This window comes from Gadus chalcogrammus, chromosome 22 (assembly GCF_026213295.1).
Source record: "Gadus chalcogrammus isolate NIFS_2021 chromosome 22, NIFS_Gcha_1.0, whole genome shotgun sequence".
NCBI lineage: Eukaryota > Metazoa > Chordata > Actinopteri > Gadiformes > Gadidae > Gadus > Gadus chalcogrammus.
Window position 1 is genome coordinate 15,471,174 of NC_079433.1, and position 14,660 is coordinate 15,485,833.

The 14,660-nt window shown below is 43.3% G+C and overlaps 3 protein-coding genes across 8 annotated transcripts in view; 2 read left to right on the forward strand and 1 right to left on the reverse strand.

Annotated features, from left to right (window-relative positions):
• mrps18b (mitochondrial ribosomal protein S18B) lies at positions 1-2,205 on the forward strand. The gene is made up of 7 exons (XM_056583259.1): positions 1-191; positions 434-596; positions 729-826; positions 920-988; positions 1,366-1,432; positions 1,525-1,584; positions 1,877-2,205. Exons 1-7 carry the CDS (start codon positions 111-113, stop codon positions 2,071-2,073), a joined length of 735 nt encoding a protein of 244 aa, XP_056439234.1. The 5' UTR covers positions 1-110; the 3' UTR covers positions 2,074-2,205.
• On the reverse strand, positions 719-13,992 carry abcf1 (ATP-binding cassette, sub-family F (GCN20), member 1). Of its 2 annotated transcripts, XM_056583251.1 has the most exons (26): positions 13,714-13,992; positions 12,834-12,886; positions 12,656-12,730; positions 11,790-11,919; positions 11,630-11,667; positions 11,450-11,542; positions 10,787-10,846; positions 9,677-9,844; positions 8,278-8,424; positions 8,094-8,189; positions 7,356-7,478; positions 7,164-7,264; positions 6,973-7,058; positions 6,722-6,861; positions 6,184-6,332; positions 6,011-6,094; positions 5,530-5,654; positions 5,281-5,393; positions 4,726-4,900; positions 4,304-4,378; positions 4,150-4,220; positions 4,036-4,068; positions 3,114-3,282; positions 2,958-3,022; positions 2,802-2,874; positions 719-2,578 (listed from the first exon to the last, which is right to left on the reverse strand). In XM_056583251.1, the coding sequence occupies exons 1-26, from the start codon at positions 13,772-13,774 to the stop codon at positions 2,406-2,408; spliced, it is 2,676 nt and encodes an 891-aa protein (XP_056439226.1). In that variant the 5' UTR covers positions 13,775-13,992; the 3' UTR covers positions 719-2,405. The 2 variants fall into 2 exon arrangements, with proteins under 2 accessions (XP_056439226.1, XP_056439227.1); XM_056583252.1 differs by lacking the exon at positions 10,787-10,846 and having other exon boundaries at positions 13,714-13,990.
• The window catches only part of c22h6orf136 (chromosome 22 C6orf136 homolog), an 8,125-nt gene continuing 7,404 nt past the window's right edge, over positions 13,940-14,660 (forward strand). For 2 of the 5 annotated variants that reach the window (XR_008893936.1, XM_056583255.1), the window contains exon 1: positions 13,941-14,364. The gene's annotated coding sequence lies outside the window, so the exon portion shown is untranslated. Of the gene's footprint in view, positions 14,365-14,660 lie in introns of all 5 variants that reach the window. The other 3 variants (XM_056583257.1, XM_056583256.1, XM_056583254.1) reach the window with 3 other exon arrangements.

A 14,660-nucleotide genomic window follows, 5' to 3' on the forward strand; every position in this document is an offset into this window, starting at 1 on the left:
AACGTCCTCTAGGTGGACAGTAGGCGGCAGTAACACCCCGTACGGCGTAAAGTTAAACAGAGGAAATGAAAGAGGAAGAAACACGTTAAGGAATAATACACGGGAACAACATGGCGGCACCCATACAAGGCATTAGCAAGATTTTGTGCCGCATATCTACTCCGGTTTTGCGGTCTCTAGTAATACATAAGGTATTGTGATAGTTTATGATGCTCTACATTATTATGATACAATGTGCTGAACATATATGAATGATTGGGAGCCATGTATGCCTGTGAGGCTGTTGTACTGAACACAGCTGACATTGGATAGGCCAGCGATCCTTTATCTTGCTGTGAGGTTTGGTCAACCGGTATTCAAGTAGGGATTGAATGGGTTGTTGGTGTCTAGTCATTGCCAGTGATGTCCCTAAGACGTCTGTCGTCCTCTTCAGCCATGTTCCCAGAGACTGGTCACGCTGTGGGCTCGGAGCGGCCCAAAGGTGGAGTTTCTGGGACGACGCACGTTCTGCACGGCGCTGCCTGTCAAGGATGACAGCCCAAACGAGGCTGTTGTGCGCTACAAGGACAACCCCTGGGATTACCTGGAAAGCGAAGGTTTGCACATTGTAATACTAGGACATTTGTTTCTTCTTGCAGCCTCCCTTTATTTCAATTTATTTGTAAAGCCCTTGATCACTGGTTCAGTCTCAAAGGGCTTAACATGAACTTGATGCGTTTTTCCCACAGAGTACATTGAGCGTTATGGAAAGGGTCACGTGTGGGCGGATTACAGGAGGAACCACAAAGGAGGCATACCCCCACAGAAAACCCGCAAGACCTGCATTGCAAGTGTTTTAAAGAAAGTTTCGATATGCGGTCATTAGGGAAGACTAATCATCTGTCAAGTATTAATCAACGTTTTTTTTCTTTTATGTCAGAGGGGAGACAAAATATGTGGAAACCCTTGTCCCATTTGTCGCGACAACAATGTCATCATTCACCATCAGGTCAGTTGCAAGATAATGTCTTTGACGCTAACTTTCATTGTATTCGTTTTTAGATTTTGTCTTTCGATTTATACATGTCCATTGCGACGGAAAAAGGATACCCCAGAGGGTTCCCTTGGCTGAACACTTTTGCATCTTCATTTCAATGTGACGTCACAAGCCCTGGTGTAAATTGGGTTGCATAGTGGAGTATAATTGAGTGGACAAGGTCCCTTTTATTAAACATAATAGTGAATATATGTAACTTTCTTGTTTTAAGAAGCAAATTGAAATACATTTGGGGTCTATTAAGAAATGAATAAGTGATACATCAATTGAACTAATGTGTATGAGTCGTCATCCCCCAAACTTGAGCCTTTCAAATATACTTTTTGCAGAATGTAAAGTTGTTGCAGCAGTTCATAAACCCTTACACCGGGAAGGTATATGATCCCACTCGAACCGGTAAGCCACTGTTCTTAATATTGTTTGATTTTGTTGGGTCTTTCAACTTCAAAGAGGAATCCCATTTCCTGAACATTCTTCTATCTCCCTAGGTGTCTGTATGAAACAACAGAAGGTGCTTAATCAGGCAGTCAACATGGCAAGAGACCATGGTAGGTTGAAGTAATGCATTTTTATTATGATTGGAATGCATGGGTTAACTGTCAGTATGGCTAGCTTGGTGTATGATAATATGGCCCGACTCTTCTCACTGGCTGCATACCATTACTTCAATGATGGGGCTGGTGTAAATCTGTTCCTCTTTGAAACTCGAGTATAACCAGTCTTGTGAATTCTAAATACCTAATTGGCTTATTCCTACATTAGTCTTGTTTAATTTGAGCAATTGGAAGAGAAAATATATGGGAAAATGTCAAGACATCCCTTTCCTGATAATTTCCACAGGTTTACTACCATTCCAAATACCCCATGTGGAATTCTTGGCGGAAGACTTTTCCAATTCCCATGATGCAGTGGGTTCAACACCAACTCCCGCATGTTTGACTTCTGGAGAGCCGTGGTACACATGGTATGACAAGATGGTGCCTGACGAGAAAGAAGTTGCTAAAGTGAAGAAAATATACAAGGCCTATCTCAAATAGGGGGTATGAAAAATCTATATACATGTTGAGTGATGTGGAAATAAAGTGTCCTTTCTTTTTCCATTTGAGCTGTCCACAATTTCGTCATTACATGATTTACCAAACAATTAAAATAAAATGTTTTAATTCTCATTGGTTTACGTTCTTGCTGTTAAACATATTTTCTTGGTTAACTAGTCATGTGATGTTAAATTTAGGCTTTATTCAGATTCATTGTCCCTTGGTAAAACATGCAAAACCCTTCAAGACGGGGGCACCATCAGTACATTGAGTGGCAATACAGCGCTGCTCTTCATACGACCGCCCCCTGACCAGTTGTGTGTATAGCAATGTCACTCTTTCTCCTTGATCTTGTGGACCAGGGTCTCTCCCAATGATTCCAACACTTCACGCTTGTAGTCCTCAAAGTCTCCGTCGATCTGGTTGACGGCGCTGTCCTCCACCACCCACAGCTGGCACTGGGTCTCTGTGATGAGCCTGGCGTCGTGGCTCACGATGATCACGGCTGGACACGAAGACAACAATGACTTTAATCCAAGGGTGTGATAGAAGGCTGCATCGATTCTCTAGCTACAATGTTCAAAGTTAGCTGGCTTATGGGACAGAAATGTTTCTGATTTGTAGCTCTGCAATTTAGTCTTTGTTAAAAAAACTTCAGTGAGCGAACAGTATTAAACAAGAATCAAATTATTGAATACATATTTTACGAGCTGAATGAATGATCCTACCTCCTTTGTACTCGTTGATGGCCTCTGACAAAGCATCGATGGACTCAATGTCCAGATTGTTAGTGGGTTCATCCTAATGAGAAAATAAAAGGAAGTTAAATCACCAACCATTCAGGCATCCCCCCTCAGTACATACAGTCCAGAGGTCCAACGTACCAAAATGAGAACATCAGGCTGGCGACACGAGAGCTCTGCAAACACGACTCTGGCCTTCTGACCACCTGAAGGGGAAACAAATTGTGAAATATAGACAACACTGATGCAAATGTGTGAAGTGGGTCCTAGTTGTATCCATCACTGAAGAGGCAGGACCTGAGAGTTTGGAGATCTGGATGGTGTGTGCGTGGCTCTCCAGGCCGAAGCGCCCCAGGCACTTCCTGCTGTCCTGATAGGGGAGGTTGAAGTTCCTCATCAGGTACTCTGTGGCGGCCTCGTCCATGTTCAACTGGTCGGCGTACTGCTGGTTGAAGAAGCCCACTTTCTGTGCAGAGTGGAAAAGGTTTTAGTGTGGAAGAGGTTGTCCGGACAGGGGTTGTTTCCTCATGAATCCATGGATATTGAACTTGGGTTAGAACTATTTACGACCAGCATAGGGCCGGGTTCGATAATAAGGGGTGGCCGATTGCCCAGGGCCAGTATAAAGTCACGACTCGGGACAGTCAAACTTCCAAATCAATATCCCCAAGTGGAAATTGCCCAGTGTTTGTAATTTGGTACAAGCACAAGGCTGATTCCAGATCTGAAGTATGGAATGAATGGCACAATCCACAGTCCTGATGGGGGAAGCACCGTTTACTGTTATGGCTGGCCGAAAAGATGCGATACCAAGTCAGGTAACAGCGCTAGAGCGACTTCTTGTGGATTTGCTCTCTGCTTTAGATAGCCATTTGATTAACGTTAATGTATATGCATGTATTCACTGGTGGGTGTAACATAAATATCTGATGATTGGTGCATCAAAGGGATTATCCCTCCGCCTCCCGCTGAAACTGACCGAAACTCATTTATCCAAGTGGCATGTATAAAGGGGATCAAACATTACCCCCATAAATGTGTTAACGACAGTAACCGTTTCACATTTTAGCATGCGAATGTACTCGTAGAGAATTTAATTATAATAAATGAAAGGCAGGTTGGTCATTCCATTTATTTTAACATAATGGCTATTTATTGAAAACAAAGGTTTGAAATGTGCAGATCTTTCCTCATTTGTTTGAACAAAAAATGGCCTCACCAGTCGATGATTCTTCCTCATTTCACCTTTGCCCTGAAAGAGAAATAAGTTCAGTCACTTGCAGATCAATACAGTTAACAAGTTTAAAGTATTGTGGAAATGTTTCACACTTACCGGATTTAATCGTCCGGTGAGGAGCAACAACAGGGTACTCTTTCCAACGCCGTTGGGCCCAACAATGCAAACTGAAAGAGCAGATTAACGTTTGAATGAAGTGGTAGCGAACCCATTTCAGATCAGCTATAGCAAGATTACAGCATGTACTTACTTCTCGACTCCATGTCAATTCCAAATTCTACGTTCTTGAACAGAGGCTTCTGGCCGTCGTAGCCAAAATCAACGCCTGCGTTGGCAAAAAATAAATGTAGTTGGTCACCATTTCAGCCATTCTCAACAATCATTTGCCCATTCAACAATTTATGGCGTACAATTTACGGACTTAATGTATGTGTTGAATTCTGTCTCCCCTCCCCATCTGGGGAGGACAGAACCGGTAAGAGTTGCAACGCGAGTGATTGGTGTGATCCAATCAAACAATTACATGCAAATCCATCATAAGACACATTCTAAAAGCCTTTAATCCTGAGGCTGAGGTGTGAGCCAGACCAAAACTGCTTCACAAAAGCTGATCTATCGCTGTATTCTGGGTTCCCGTCTGGAAGTGGAGCGACACAAGGGGCCGTTGCTTACTGTGCAGTCCCAGGATGGGCGGCGAGAGAGTGGGGGGGTTGGGGAAGGTGAACTTGACCGTGTACTCCTTGGGTCTCTTCAGCAGCTCTGTGCTCTCCTTGCTCTCTTCCTCAACGCCTCCCTTCTTTTTGCCCTTGGCCTGTTTTCTGGTCAAAGCCTCCTTGGTCTGCTTCTCCTGTGGACCCAAAGAAAACCCTTTTTCAAGAACTTGTTGCTGAACTGAACCATTTCATAATTTCGGTTTTTGCGTTTAACCCCCAAAAACAAGTTTCCTAAAACGGTTTGAGTGAAAGAAAACGTTCCCACTTCAGCCAGTGCAGTGTTGCCGTTGTTTTCACATATCATTTTTCTTGTCTGAATTGTGAAGATCAAAGATTGGTATAGAAGATTAACTTTAACCCTCATGTACCTATAGTAACCTCATTTACAAAGACAGCAGTGTTATGTGTGATGGATCCGTAGTCGCCAAAACACACAGGTGGGGGCCCGGTCCATGAGCGAGGAGGGGAGCCCAGAAGGCAGGCGGGTCGTTGGGTGTGAGTGAGCGAGACTTACGGCCTGCTTGGTGGACTTTCCCCCCGCCTTTAGATCCTTGAGCTTCTTCTCCTGCTTGTCGTACTGCTTCTGGAGCTCTTTCTGTTTCTGCACGTACATCTTTTTGAAGGTCACTGAAAAGACGGTCGGAAAAATAGGCACCAACTATGTGAGATTGGGGGTGCAACCATTTGGCGACATCGTGTTGAATTCAAGGTACGCAGAGATTCTGGAGCCATTTGAAACTTAAAGTTATAGACTGAGACTTACAGTAGTTGCCCCGGTAGTAGAAGAGCTTCTGGTAGTCAAGGTGGATGATGTCTGTACACACTTCATCCAGGAAACTCTGGTCGTGGGAAACTATAAGAAGAGTCTTCTTCCAGCCTTGCAGGTAGCTTTAAATAGAAAAACTAAAATGTAAATACTACAAACACCAAGGCAAGACTATTCAATATAAACAGGACTGCTTTTTTTTTTTGGTCGATTTTGAAAAGAGGTAGGTAGTCCGACAGGTGACCCATCTCATCATCTCATTCAGGCAAAATTAAATGATTGGACAGGCTTATTAAAGTCCTGCAACAGCCACAGACAACAGATCTGTTCTTTTTATTGAGAGTATTTGATTTAATTATTGATTGCTGTCAAGATGTAAAAACAAGATTACGACAAAATGCATCTTCAATAAATGGCATACCCTAGCTCTAATTAAAAGCAGGTTATAATGGCCATCTTAAAGAGTGTAGCGGCGTACTTGTTGAGCCAGATGACGGCGTTCAGATCCAGGTGGTTGGTAGGCTCATCCAGCATGAGCAGAGTGGGCTCCATAAACAAGGCCCTGAAACAGATCAGTACACCTCATCACTGCTGAGACTGACAAGGGACAACAAACCATTACTCTGTGTGCAAAAACACACACACCCCTACCTAGCAAGGGACACCCTCATTCTCCAGCCCCCGGAGAACTTCTTGGTCGGCCGGTTCTGCATCTCGGGGGTGAAGGACAGACCAGCCAGGATCCTGCGGGCTCTGGGCTCGGCCGCCGCTGCTCCGATGGCCCGCAGCTCTTCGTAGACCTAGAGGGGACCCAGTGTCGATGCATGTGAAGGGAGCGTAAAGACTGCACTGCTGGGCTGGATCGTACAATCAATCGTGTTTGTCTCTTCCCCTTCTTTGGATACATTTTTCCATCATCATAATTGAATGCCAAATTGCAGAACTACTAACAATACCGTATATATATATATATATATATATATATATATATACGGTATTGTTAAACACACAATCGTAACTCTACTAGTATTCCCTCTTAGGTCTGGATTCGTTAATTTAAAAAGAGCATGAGAAATGTCATCCCTGGCAACGTAATACACAAGCCAATCCACGAGACATGTCATCCATCGTGTGACTGTGAATAATAAGTGGGGGGTAGGTGTGTCTCCGGGGGTCCCTGGGGACCCACCTTGTCCAGCCGCTCGGAGACGCTGTCCTCCCCCTTCTCGAGCAGGGCCTGCAGCATGCGCTCCTCCTCCAGCAGCTTCAGGCGGCGAGTGTCCGCCTTCAGCACCGCCTGCACCGCCGGCGTGTCATCCGCCACCACCTCTGCAACGACACACAGGGCGAAGCTCTGAGGGAAGGGGGCCGACCAGAGGCAGGGGGGGGCGGCGTGGCCGGGGAGAGGAGACAGCTTTAAGCGTTGGCAGGTTGGCTCACCTTGTTCACACAGCAAACAGTCGATGTTGGGGGGGATGCTCAACGCTCGGTTGGCGATGTGTTTCAGCAATGTGGTCTTTCCTTTTCTGTTTAGAAACGGGGAGAGAGAGAGAGAAAACAACACTCAAGATCAAGTCATTCGTCACCAATGAGCAGACGGATGTTGAAAGTGCCCGGATGAGAACATTTACCCATTTGGTCCAACCAAGCCATATCTTCGTCCTGCGACGATCAGGAGGTCAGCGTTGACAAACAGCTCTTTTCCATGAGCAGATATGCTGAACCGCTCCAGCTGAGGAGGATCAATAATACCACGATTTACGTCATTTTTCCTTTGTAAAACCGCGACCAACGCATTCTACAGACAGTGTGAGGAGAGTTACCTTGATATCCGAGGCGTTCTCCAGCATGGCCTGTCTTGATGACATCTCGGCCTGTGACACTGAGAAGTCTCCCTCTATGGCGCTTTTAGCCCGCACGCTAGCCACCTGCCGCTCATACTCCATCTGAAAACAACCAGGAGGATATGTAGCAAGAGGAAAGTACTCCACTTTGAGTGAATCCTTTACATTTTGCATTCGTCCTGCAACAAGAGAATACATCATTCAGTGAAACACCTCAAGATCTAAAAGGAGCACAAATCGCAGGGCAATGGAATTTTTAATTTATCAAGTCTTATGCTATAGCAGAACTTCTAGGGGCAGTCAGCACAGAGCCTGGGAACCAAGTCAACAAGGGGAGGACACTCAACTGAGGAAAGCTCATTTGCCCTAAAGGATGAGGCATACATCTCCCAAGTGTGCCGTGGCCAAGGGGCTGTTCCGTGCTGGAATACGGATGGCGTGGTCACACTAGCAAAACGTTCTAGACTTTAGTATGCAAATGAGCTCGGGCACGGGGCCGCGGCCCATGTGTAGATAGATTCTGGCCTCCAGCTACACTTAAACCATGAAACAAAAGAAAGTGGAACTCCCTTTAACCCAGATTTGATCTGGTCTGCTTCAGACTTGAGATATAAATCTTGAGTCTGATTTGTGAGACTAACTTCCAAGTAAATTCTGATGATTGTTGGCACACCGATCGAACTCCTGTTGAGACGTAAGACATAAAGAAACTCTTACCATCTTCTTTTTCTTCTTCTTCTCCTTCTTACTGAGATTAGCAAATGGGTCGTCTTCATCCTTCTTCGCCTGCTCGGCTATAACGTCTTCAGCACACTTCAGATAGAAAAATATATATAAATAGTTGTCATGGTCAAAGCAGGAAACAAGAACATTTATATTTTTTATGAAAAACCAATCCTACCTTCATCATGTCATCTCCGTCACTATCATCGTTGTCGTCATCCTCCTCCTCCTCCTCCTCCTCATCACTACTACGCTTCCACTCAACGTGCTTCTTCGGCGGGTCTTTCTTGCCTTTCTTTTGCTTCTCCTCTTCTTTTTCCACAGGCTAAAGAAAACACCACATAACCCATCTTGTAGTAGTACTCACACTAAAAACAATGAAAATCTGTTGCAGGATGGGACATGTTCAATCATAACATTCATTACTTCTAGGGATGCATGGATATCTACCTAGATTTCTATATCTCTATATATTAAGATTTAAGCTTCTCAGAAACTTATAGTACAACAACATCACGGTGTCTGGCACGTTTTAAATAATACTTAGATAGATTATACAAAACGAAAGTACTACAAAAGTTGGTCTTGGGTCGTAACTAGGCTTGGGCGTCAGGAATGTCAGGAAGGTATAATACATGTATTTGTATTATACCTTCCTGACATTTCTCGGGATATATGGCGGTATTTATGAAAGAATGAAAAAAAGTCTTGCTCAGCTCAAATACTTGTGGCCTACAGAAAAATAAATAGATGATAATAAATAATAGAACAAAGGTGCCCGTCTTCCATAGATTCCGTCCAAATCTCAACGAGTAGGACCTACAAGTGCACTTATTTTTGCAGTCAGCGATAGATTCCACCAACGTACACATAAGTAAAGTAAGTTTAGCCTGTATTATATACTGTCTTTATGCGTTACACCCACCCACACGTTCACTGGGATAGAATTCTGAACATCATTGTACATGAGACATATCTTGGTTATGGCGCTATAGTTAGGCTATTGTTTAGGGCAGGGCACTTTGTATTGGCCTTGTGTAGAAATATGGACCGTGCTGCTGCCCGACTTCCCTCCGGGCAGAAATACACCGCTAGACAAAGACCGGTGTTCGAATCTTTAATTAATAATTAATTATTTAATAATTATAATTTTATAATAATAATTCAATTAATAATCCCTGCTTCAGATCACTGTAAACGCAGTGTCAACAGCTGAAGTATATAAAAAACAAGAAGGAAAGACATTGTATATTCAACAAACTAAAGATGTGTGATTGTTTTGATACACAAACACAGCAGCAGTATACTGTTATAAATGCTACTTTCAGTTTAGGTGTCGGTACATTCCGGGATTCATTATCATTCGTCATCATTGAAAAACTTGGGGGAACACCGCTGACCTGGGCCAGCCACTCAGGGTTGGTGAACAAACCTTTTCAGTCTCAACAACAATGCAATGGCAAAGACTTTAGTTTGGACTTCTTAGTTATATATCCTGCTTCAAAAGGTTGCTAAAATACATAAATAGAAATATGTTATATATTTGAAGTTGAATATAACCAAACTGCCACTCTTACCTTGGGCTGTTTAGCTTCAGGCTGCTTAGCTTCAGGCTGCTTAGCTTCTACCTTCTTAGCTTCCACCTTCTTAGCTTCTACCTTCTTAGCTTCTACCTTCTTATTTTTCAGCACAGGTTTCTCATCTTCATCCTTTTTTTCTTCTTCATCATCATCCTCGGATACATCCTATAATTTCATGTAGACAACGACGGTGTGAGCAGCAGGTCAGATACAGTTAAATTCCAAATCGGGGTAGTATGAAATGAATGTCACTTGATAATTAAGAACCACTTTCATACAGAAGAGAAAAACATACAAATTAAAATACATAAATAATGACGTGGCTGTGTGACAAAATGGTAGTTTGAAAACATCAGAGACATAACAGACATTTTACTGTTAAAACAGAGGGTTTAGTGTTCAAACAGAGGTTATAGTGTTAAAACAGAGATTTAAGTGTTGAAACAGAAGGTTTATTGTGATCACGGATTCCAGGAGGGCTCTGAAACATACTGCAGTTAACATGGCCACATACAATGGCATGCCAACGTAACAATAGATAGCATGCTCGTGCACTGTGTTTGTGAGCTCCATTCTTTGACATTATCGTTAACCAAGGTACAGCTTTCAGTATGTAAATAACATTTAGCAACCTCCCACCCCTCCCTCCATCTTTGTTTCCAAATACTATTGCTTCTGTTCCGGAGAAGCAAATATGTATTTTATGTCGTAAAGTTTGTGTTACCGTTTCTCCTTGTACTGCATTTAGTCGAAAGCCATTCATGAGCTAGCGCCACCTACAGTATCATCATGCTGGTGTTAATCTTCCACAGCCGAACACAAGTGTCATGTCAGTATCTTCCAAGTGTTTCTCCAATGATAATCCAGCAATTAAGGGGGAAGCATACTATAGGGGGAACCTATAGTATATATGTTTCAAATAAAAGGAATGGCATTTGGGGCTCCGAATTCAAATAGTGCAAATAACCCAGCAGTGATGCTGGGTTACTGCTGGATGCATGGAGGAGAAACACAGGGTAGAAAGGAAAGATGACGATTATTATGATGATGAGGATGATGTGTCCAAGAAAACGACGGCACATGGAGAGAACGTATCCCATCACCCACCTTAACCTTCTTGGACTTAAGTTTATCTCTTTTCTTTCCTTTAGAAAGCACCTCAACCTCCTGTATCCAAAGTGCACATACATACACACACACACACACACACACAGAAAGAGGCCGGGTGTTCTTTTGAGACACAGATTTGTTGTAGTGCCTTCAGAGATCAAGGTAGAATGGTAGATATCTTCTGTAGCCATTTGGCCTAGATAATCAACAATGATGAAACACATACACCCATCTTTTGCAGTGTTGATTGGGCTGCGGCACGACAGATTACAGACTCGGACGTATTTCAAACATCGGAATAATGCAAGTACCGGATAAAGAAAACCCTACAACCGTTAATAGGAAACAAACACCGTACCAAAAAAAAAAAGAAGATACGTTCAGCACTCCAACAAAGAACCAATCGTTAAATAAAGTGGTATTTTTAAGGTCACTGAACAAGCAATGGAGAATGACATATTTGTCAAAGATCTTCACAGTAATAAGAAGTTGACTTGTAGCAGAATAGTTCATTCCCAAACTAAGATGCATTATCAATAATCCAATGTATTGGATTATGTATTGGATTAAAATATTGCTATTTGATAACTATTGCCCAGCTCCAAAGATAAACAACAACAACATTTTCAAAGTATGCCTTTGTATAAGTTAAAAGGTCACCTTGGCTGACGGCGTGTCCTCAGACTCCAGGTCCTCTCCACCTTCCTCCTCGTCGCTCCCACCCTGGCTGAGGGCAGCAAAGATGTTCCCCCCCTGCAAGCCAAGTACAAGCTTCCAAATTACTTTGGGAGGAAAGAGATTCAACTATATACATCATAACGGTGGCAAATTGCAACGCACCTTATTCTTTCTTTTTCCTTTCTTACTTGGGACAACCGCTGTCGGGGAAACAACAACAAACGGTGCTAGTTAGCTAGCTAGCACTGGTAAAGAAACTCATTTAAGAAGGCGACATAGATTGTCCTAAGGATACTTGGAGAGATCCCACAGTCAAACAGACCTGGCTCATCCTCATCGTCCTCGTCACTCGGCTGCACCGACAGCTTCTTCAGCCGCTGCATGATCTGCTCGTCGTCGTCGTCATCGTCGGCGTCACCGGCTCGTCCTTTCCGGCGGTCTTTCTTCTTTTTCTGAGGTTCAAACGAGGCAGGTCAATTGTCTTGTATTTATATGGCTCTTAATCACAGTTACAATCTCATTCCTACAGAGGAATTTAGCTGATACAAATAAAGTCACATTGGAAGGAATTTCAAAACACTTGGCTTACACTTAACACTTAAGTGAGTGTCTACATATAGAACTCTGGCCATTTGAGGGTAGAAAACATGACATCTTTCACTTTATTTACGTGTCAACACTTGCTATATATTATTTATAAATATAAATTATAAACTCCAAAACATTCCTCCTTGAACTGAACGCGCATTCGGTAAACGACTTGTGTGGAGTTCCTGTAAACACTGACCTACTGCTAATGCTTGTTAAACTGTCTTTTTTAATAAACTCTGGGTTTGTAAACTAAGTTATTGGTGCTTCGTTTTATGTGTAGGGACCCTAGTCATGCTACTGCAGAGGTTTGGTGCTATATTTAGCAATATTAGTGGTTCAAAAATGCCGATTTAGAAGCGAAACTCTATGCCCCAAGCCAATAACATGGACGCCAAACATTGCGCCGGGCAAACTCTAATGCTCGATTTCTTAATGACAAAGGTATCTGGAGGGCTTATTTGATGGGTTTTCAGGCCAAAACAAAAACCCTGGGTTCCATTTTCGCCGGAATTACACTTTAAGGGTCTCAGCGGATGTATTGCTTGGGTTAAGCGGCTCTGTCTCCCAGTGTTCGGGGGACAATCGCCAGAGCAGTACCTGCTTCCCCTGCGTCTCCTTCACAGCCGGCTCCTCTGCTTCCACTTTGTCGTCTGTAGCGAGGTCCTCAAAGAACTGGACGAAGCACATTCAAATAGTCAGCGATGACAGACAGGTCAACAGGCAAAAACTCATGAGTAAATATACATTGAATGAACAATTTCAAGTTTGAACTCACACTCTTTTTCCCCTTTTTGTCCTTCTTCCCTTTCTTCACAGTTTTCTCTGGGGCTAAATGACAAAAAGAAAGCGTAGGCTTCACGTTAGAGGTTGGCGATGGAGGCACAGATGACATTATAGCAACTACGAGTGAGAAAAATAATCGATTCTTCGATGCATCGCTCATATATGTGACAAAAGCCCTTTCTAATAAAATATTAGATAAGGTAATTAATCTGTTGATTTCTTTAATGATCATGATATCACAAAAGTAGGAAGTAATTAGCAAACTCTTGACTAGCAAATTCAGATGTATGTATATATTTTTGAAAATCCCGCATGGAAATGTACATTAAAATAAATAAAACTTCGAGATGCATCAATAATCGTTTTAGAATCGAAGACCTCTGAATCGGAATAGAATCGATTCGTGAGGTGCCAAGAGATTCCCACCCCTAATAGCAGCCACCAACACTCAGATCAGTCCAAACACTAACCGTTACAAATCACATAGACAACTATTAAGGTCATGTTCGACCTTAAAGCTAAACGGACTAGGTCGAATGAAGAAAACGTGTTGCTGGAGTAATTTCACTGGAGTCAGCTCCAGATTGAACTGTCATACTCAATGAACACAGAGCCGTTGCATCAGCTCCCTCTGAATAGACAAACGCCTCTGCTAGCAGAGATGGCTATATAGTCAGCTTATTAATATACATCGTTTTAATCTTCCTCAGTGAAAACTGTCGGAATTGCTCTTTTTAGAATTACGTCTCATCTAGGACCTCATCTAGGAAGATACTTGCTAGCGATTAGCATACGTTCAAAAACTGAAACATGTTAGCATTGTAGGAGTCAAGCTAGACATGGCATTTTAATAAAGTTGTAATCTCGCTTGCCTGCCACGGATGGGACCTCTTCCCCTTCCCACATCGGCTCTTCTTTCGATTTCTTGGGCATGGTGGTGTCTTTGAGATGCCAGTATGTGTGTTTCAGACCGTAGCAGCAGGCAGCTCAGTAGCCTCACATGGATGTCATGCGGCCTGGTCCCCTGTGTTTGGCGCAGCCAGCTGCGGCTCTGATTGGTCGCTTCGTCCATTCGCCGGTAGCCTGCGCAGCGCCGCCTAGAGGGGTCATTAGTCTATTACATCCGACCGATATTTACCATGGAACTAACTATATGACCGAGCTAGCTAGACCTCCTCGGTTGATTTACTACACAACATTTTGGATATAAAGTAAGGTACGGTGGATTTAACCCGGGTTCCTGCACGCTGTTGCGGTGCTTCTGGTTCTGGGGACGTGACCCCGGCGAAGGGTTCACATATTTTTTCTTAAAAAGGAGACGCTGCCAGATCCAACGTCACTGTAAGCAGAGGGATATTTTTAAGGTCACAAGAAAGTGTTTACATCTCCGTCTAATTCCTCATATTTCGGACCTTCTGAGTGTTTGAGTTGGGCAGTTTTGGGGGAACCTGCGTTTCGCTAACGTGTGGCGTGTGGACCTGGACAAGGGCACTGAAGAGGGGAATGACATCTGTCAATTTAATGTGGGTATACACAGACATACATGCAGTCTTAGCCATGCTTTCCTGTCATTATTGCCATGAATGTAGCATCGTTGCCTTGCAAAACATTTCTGAAGGGGACATGACATTGTGTGCTAGCTTTCATAGGGAACTTGTGCTAGCTTAGCCTGTGTGAGCTTGTGTTACTGGTCTGCTAACAACATGCGAGACCTTTAGCCTGTGTCAATGGTCTGCTAACAACATGTCAGACCTTTAGCCTGTGTCAATGGTCTGCTAACAACATGTCAGACCTTTAGCCTGTGTCAATGGTCTGCTAA

Coding starts and splice junctions, on each gene's coding strand:
- mrps18b (XM_056583259.1), top strand. CDS start 111: ATGGCGGCACCCATACAAGGCATTAGCAAGATTTTGTGCCGCATATCT. Junction 192..433: donor GGTCTCTAGTAATACATAAG/GTATTGTGATAG, acceptor CGTCCTCTTCAG/CCATGTTCCCAGAGACTGGT. Junction 1,433..1,524: donor ATATGATCCCACTCGAACCG/GTAAGCCACTGT, acceptor CTATCTCCCTAG/GTGTCTGTATGAAACAACAG.
- abcf1 (XM_056583251.1), bottom strand. CDS start 13,774: ATGCCCAAGAAATCGAAAGAAGAGCCGATGTGGGAAGGGGAAGAGGTC. Junction 12,731..12,833: donor ACAAAAAGGGGAAAAAGAGT/GTGAGTTCAAAC, acceptor TGCTTCGTCCAG/TTCTTTGAGGACCTCGCTAC. Junction 11,543..11,629: donor AAGGAAAAAGAAAGAATAAG/GTGCGTTGCAAT, acceptor CTTGGCTTGCAG/GGGGGGAACATCTTTGCTGC.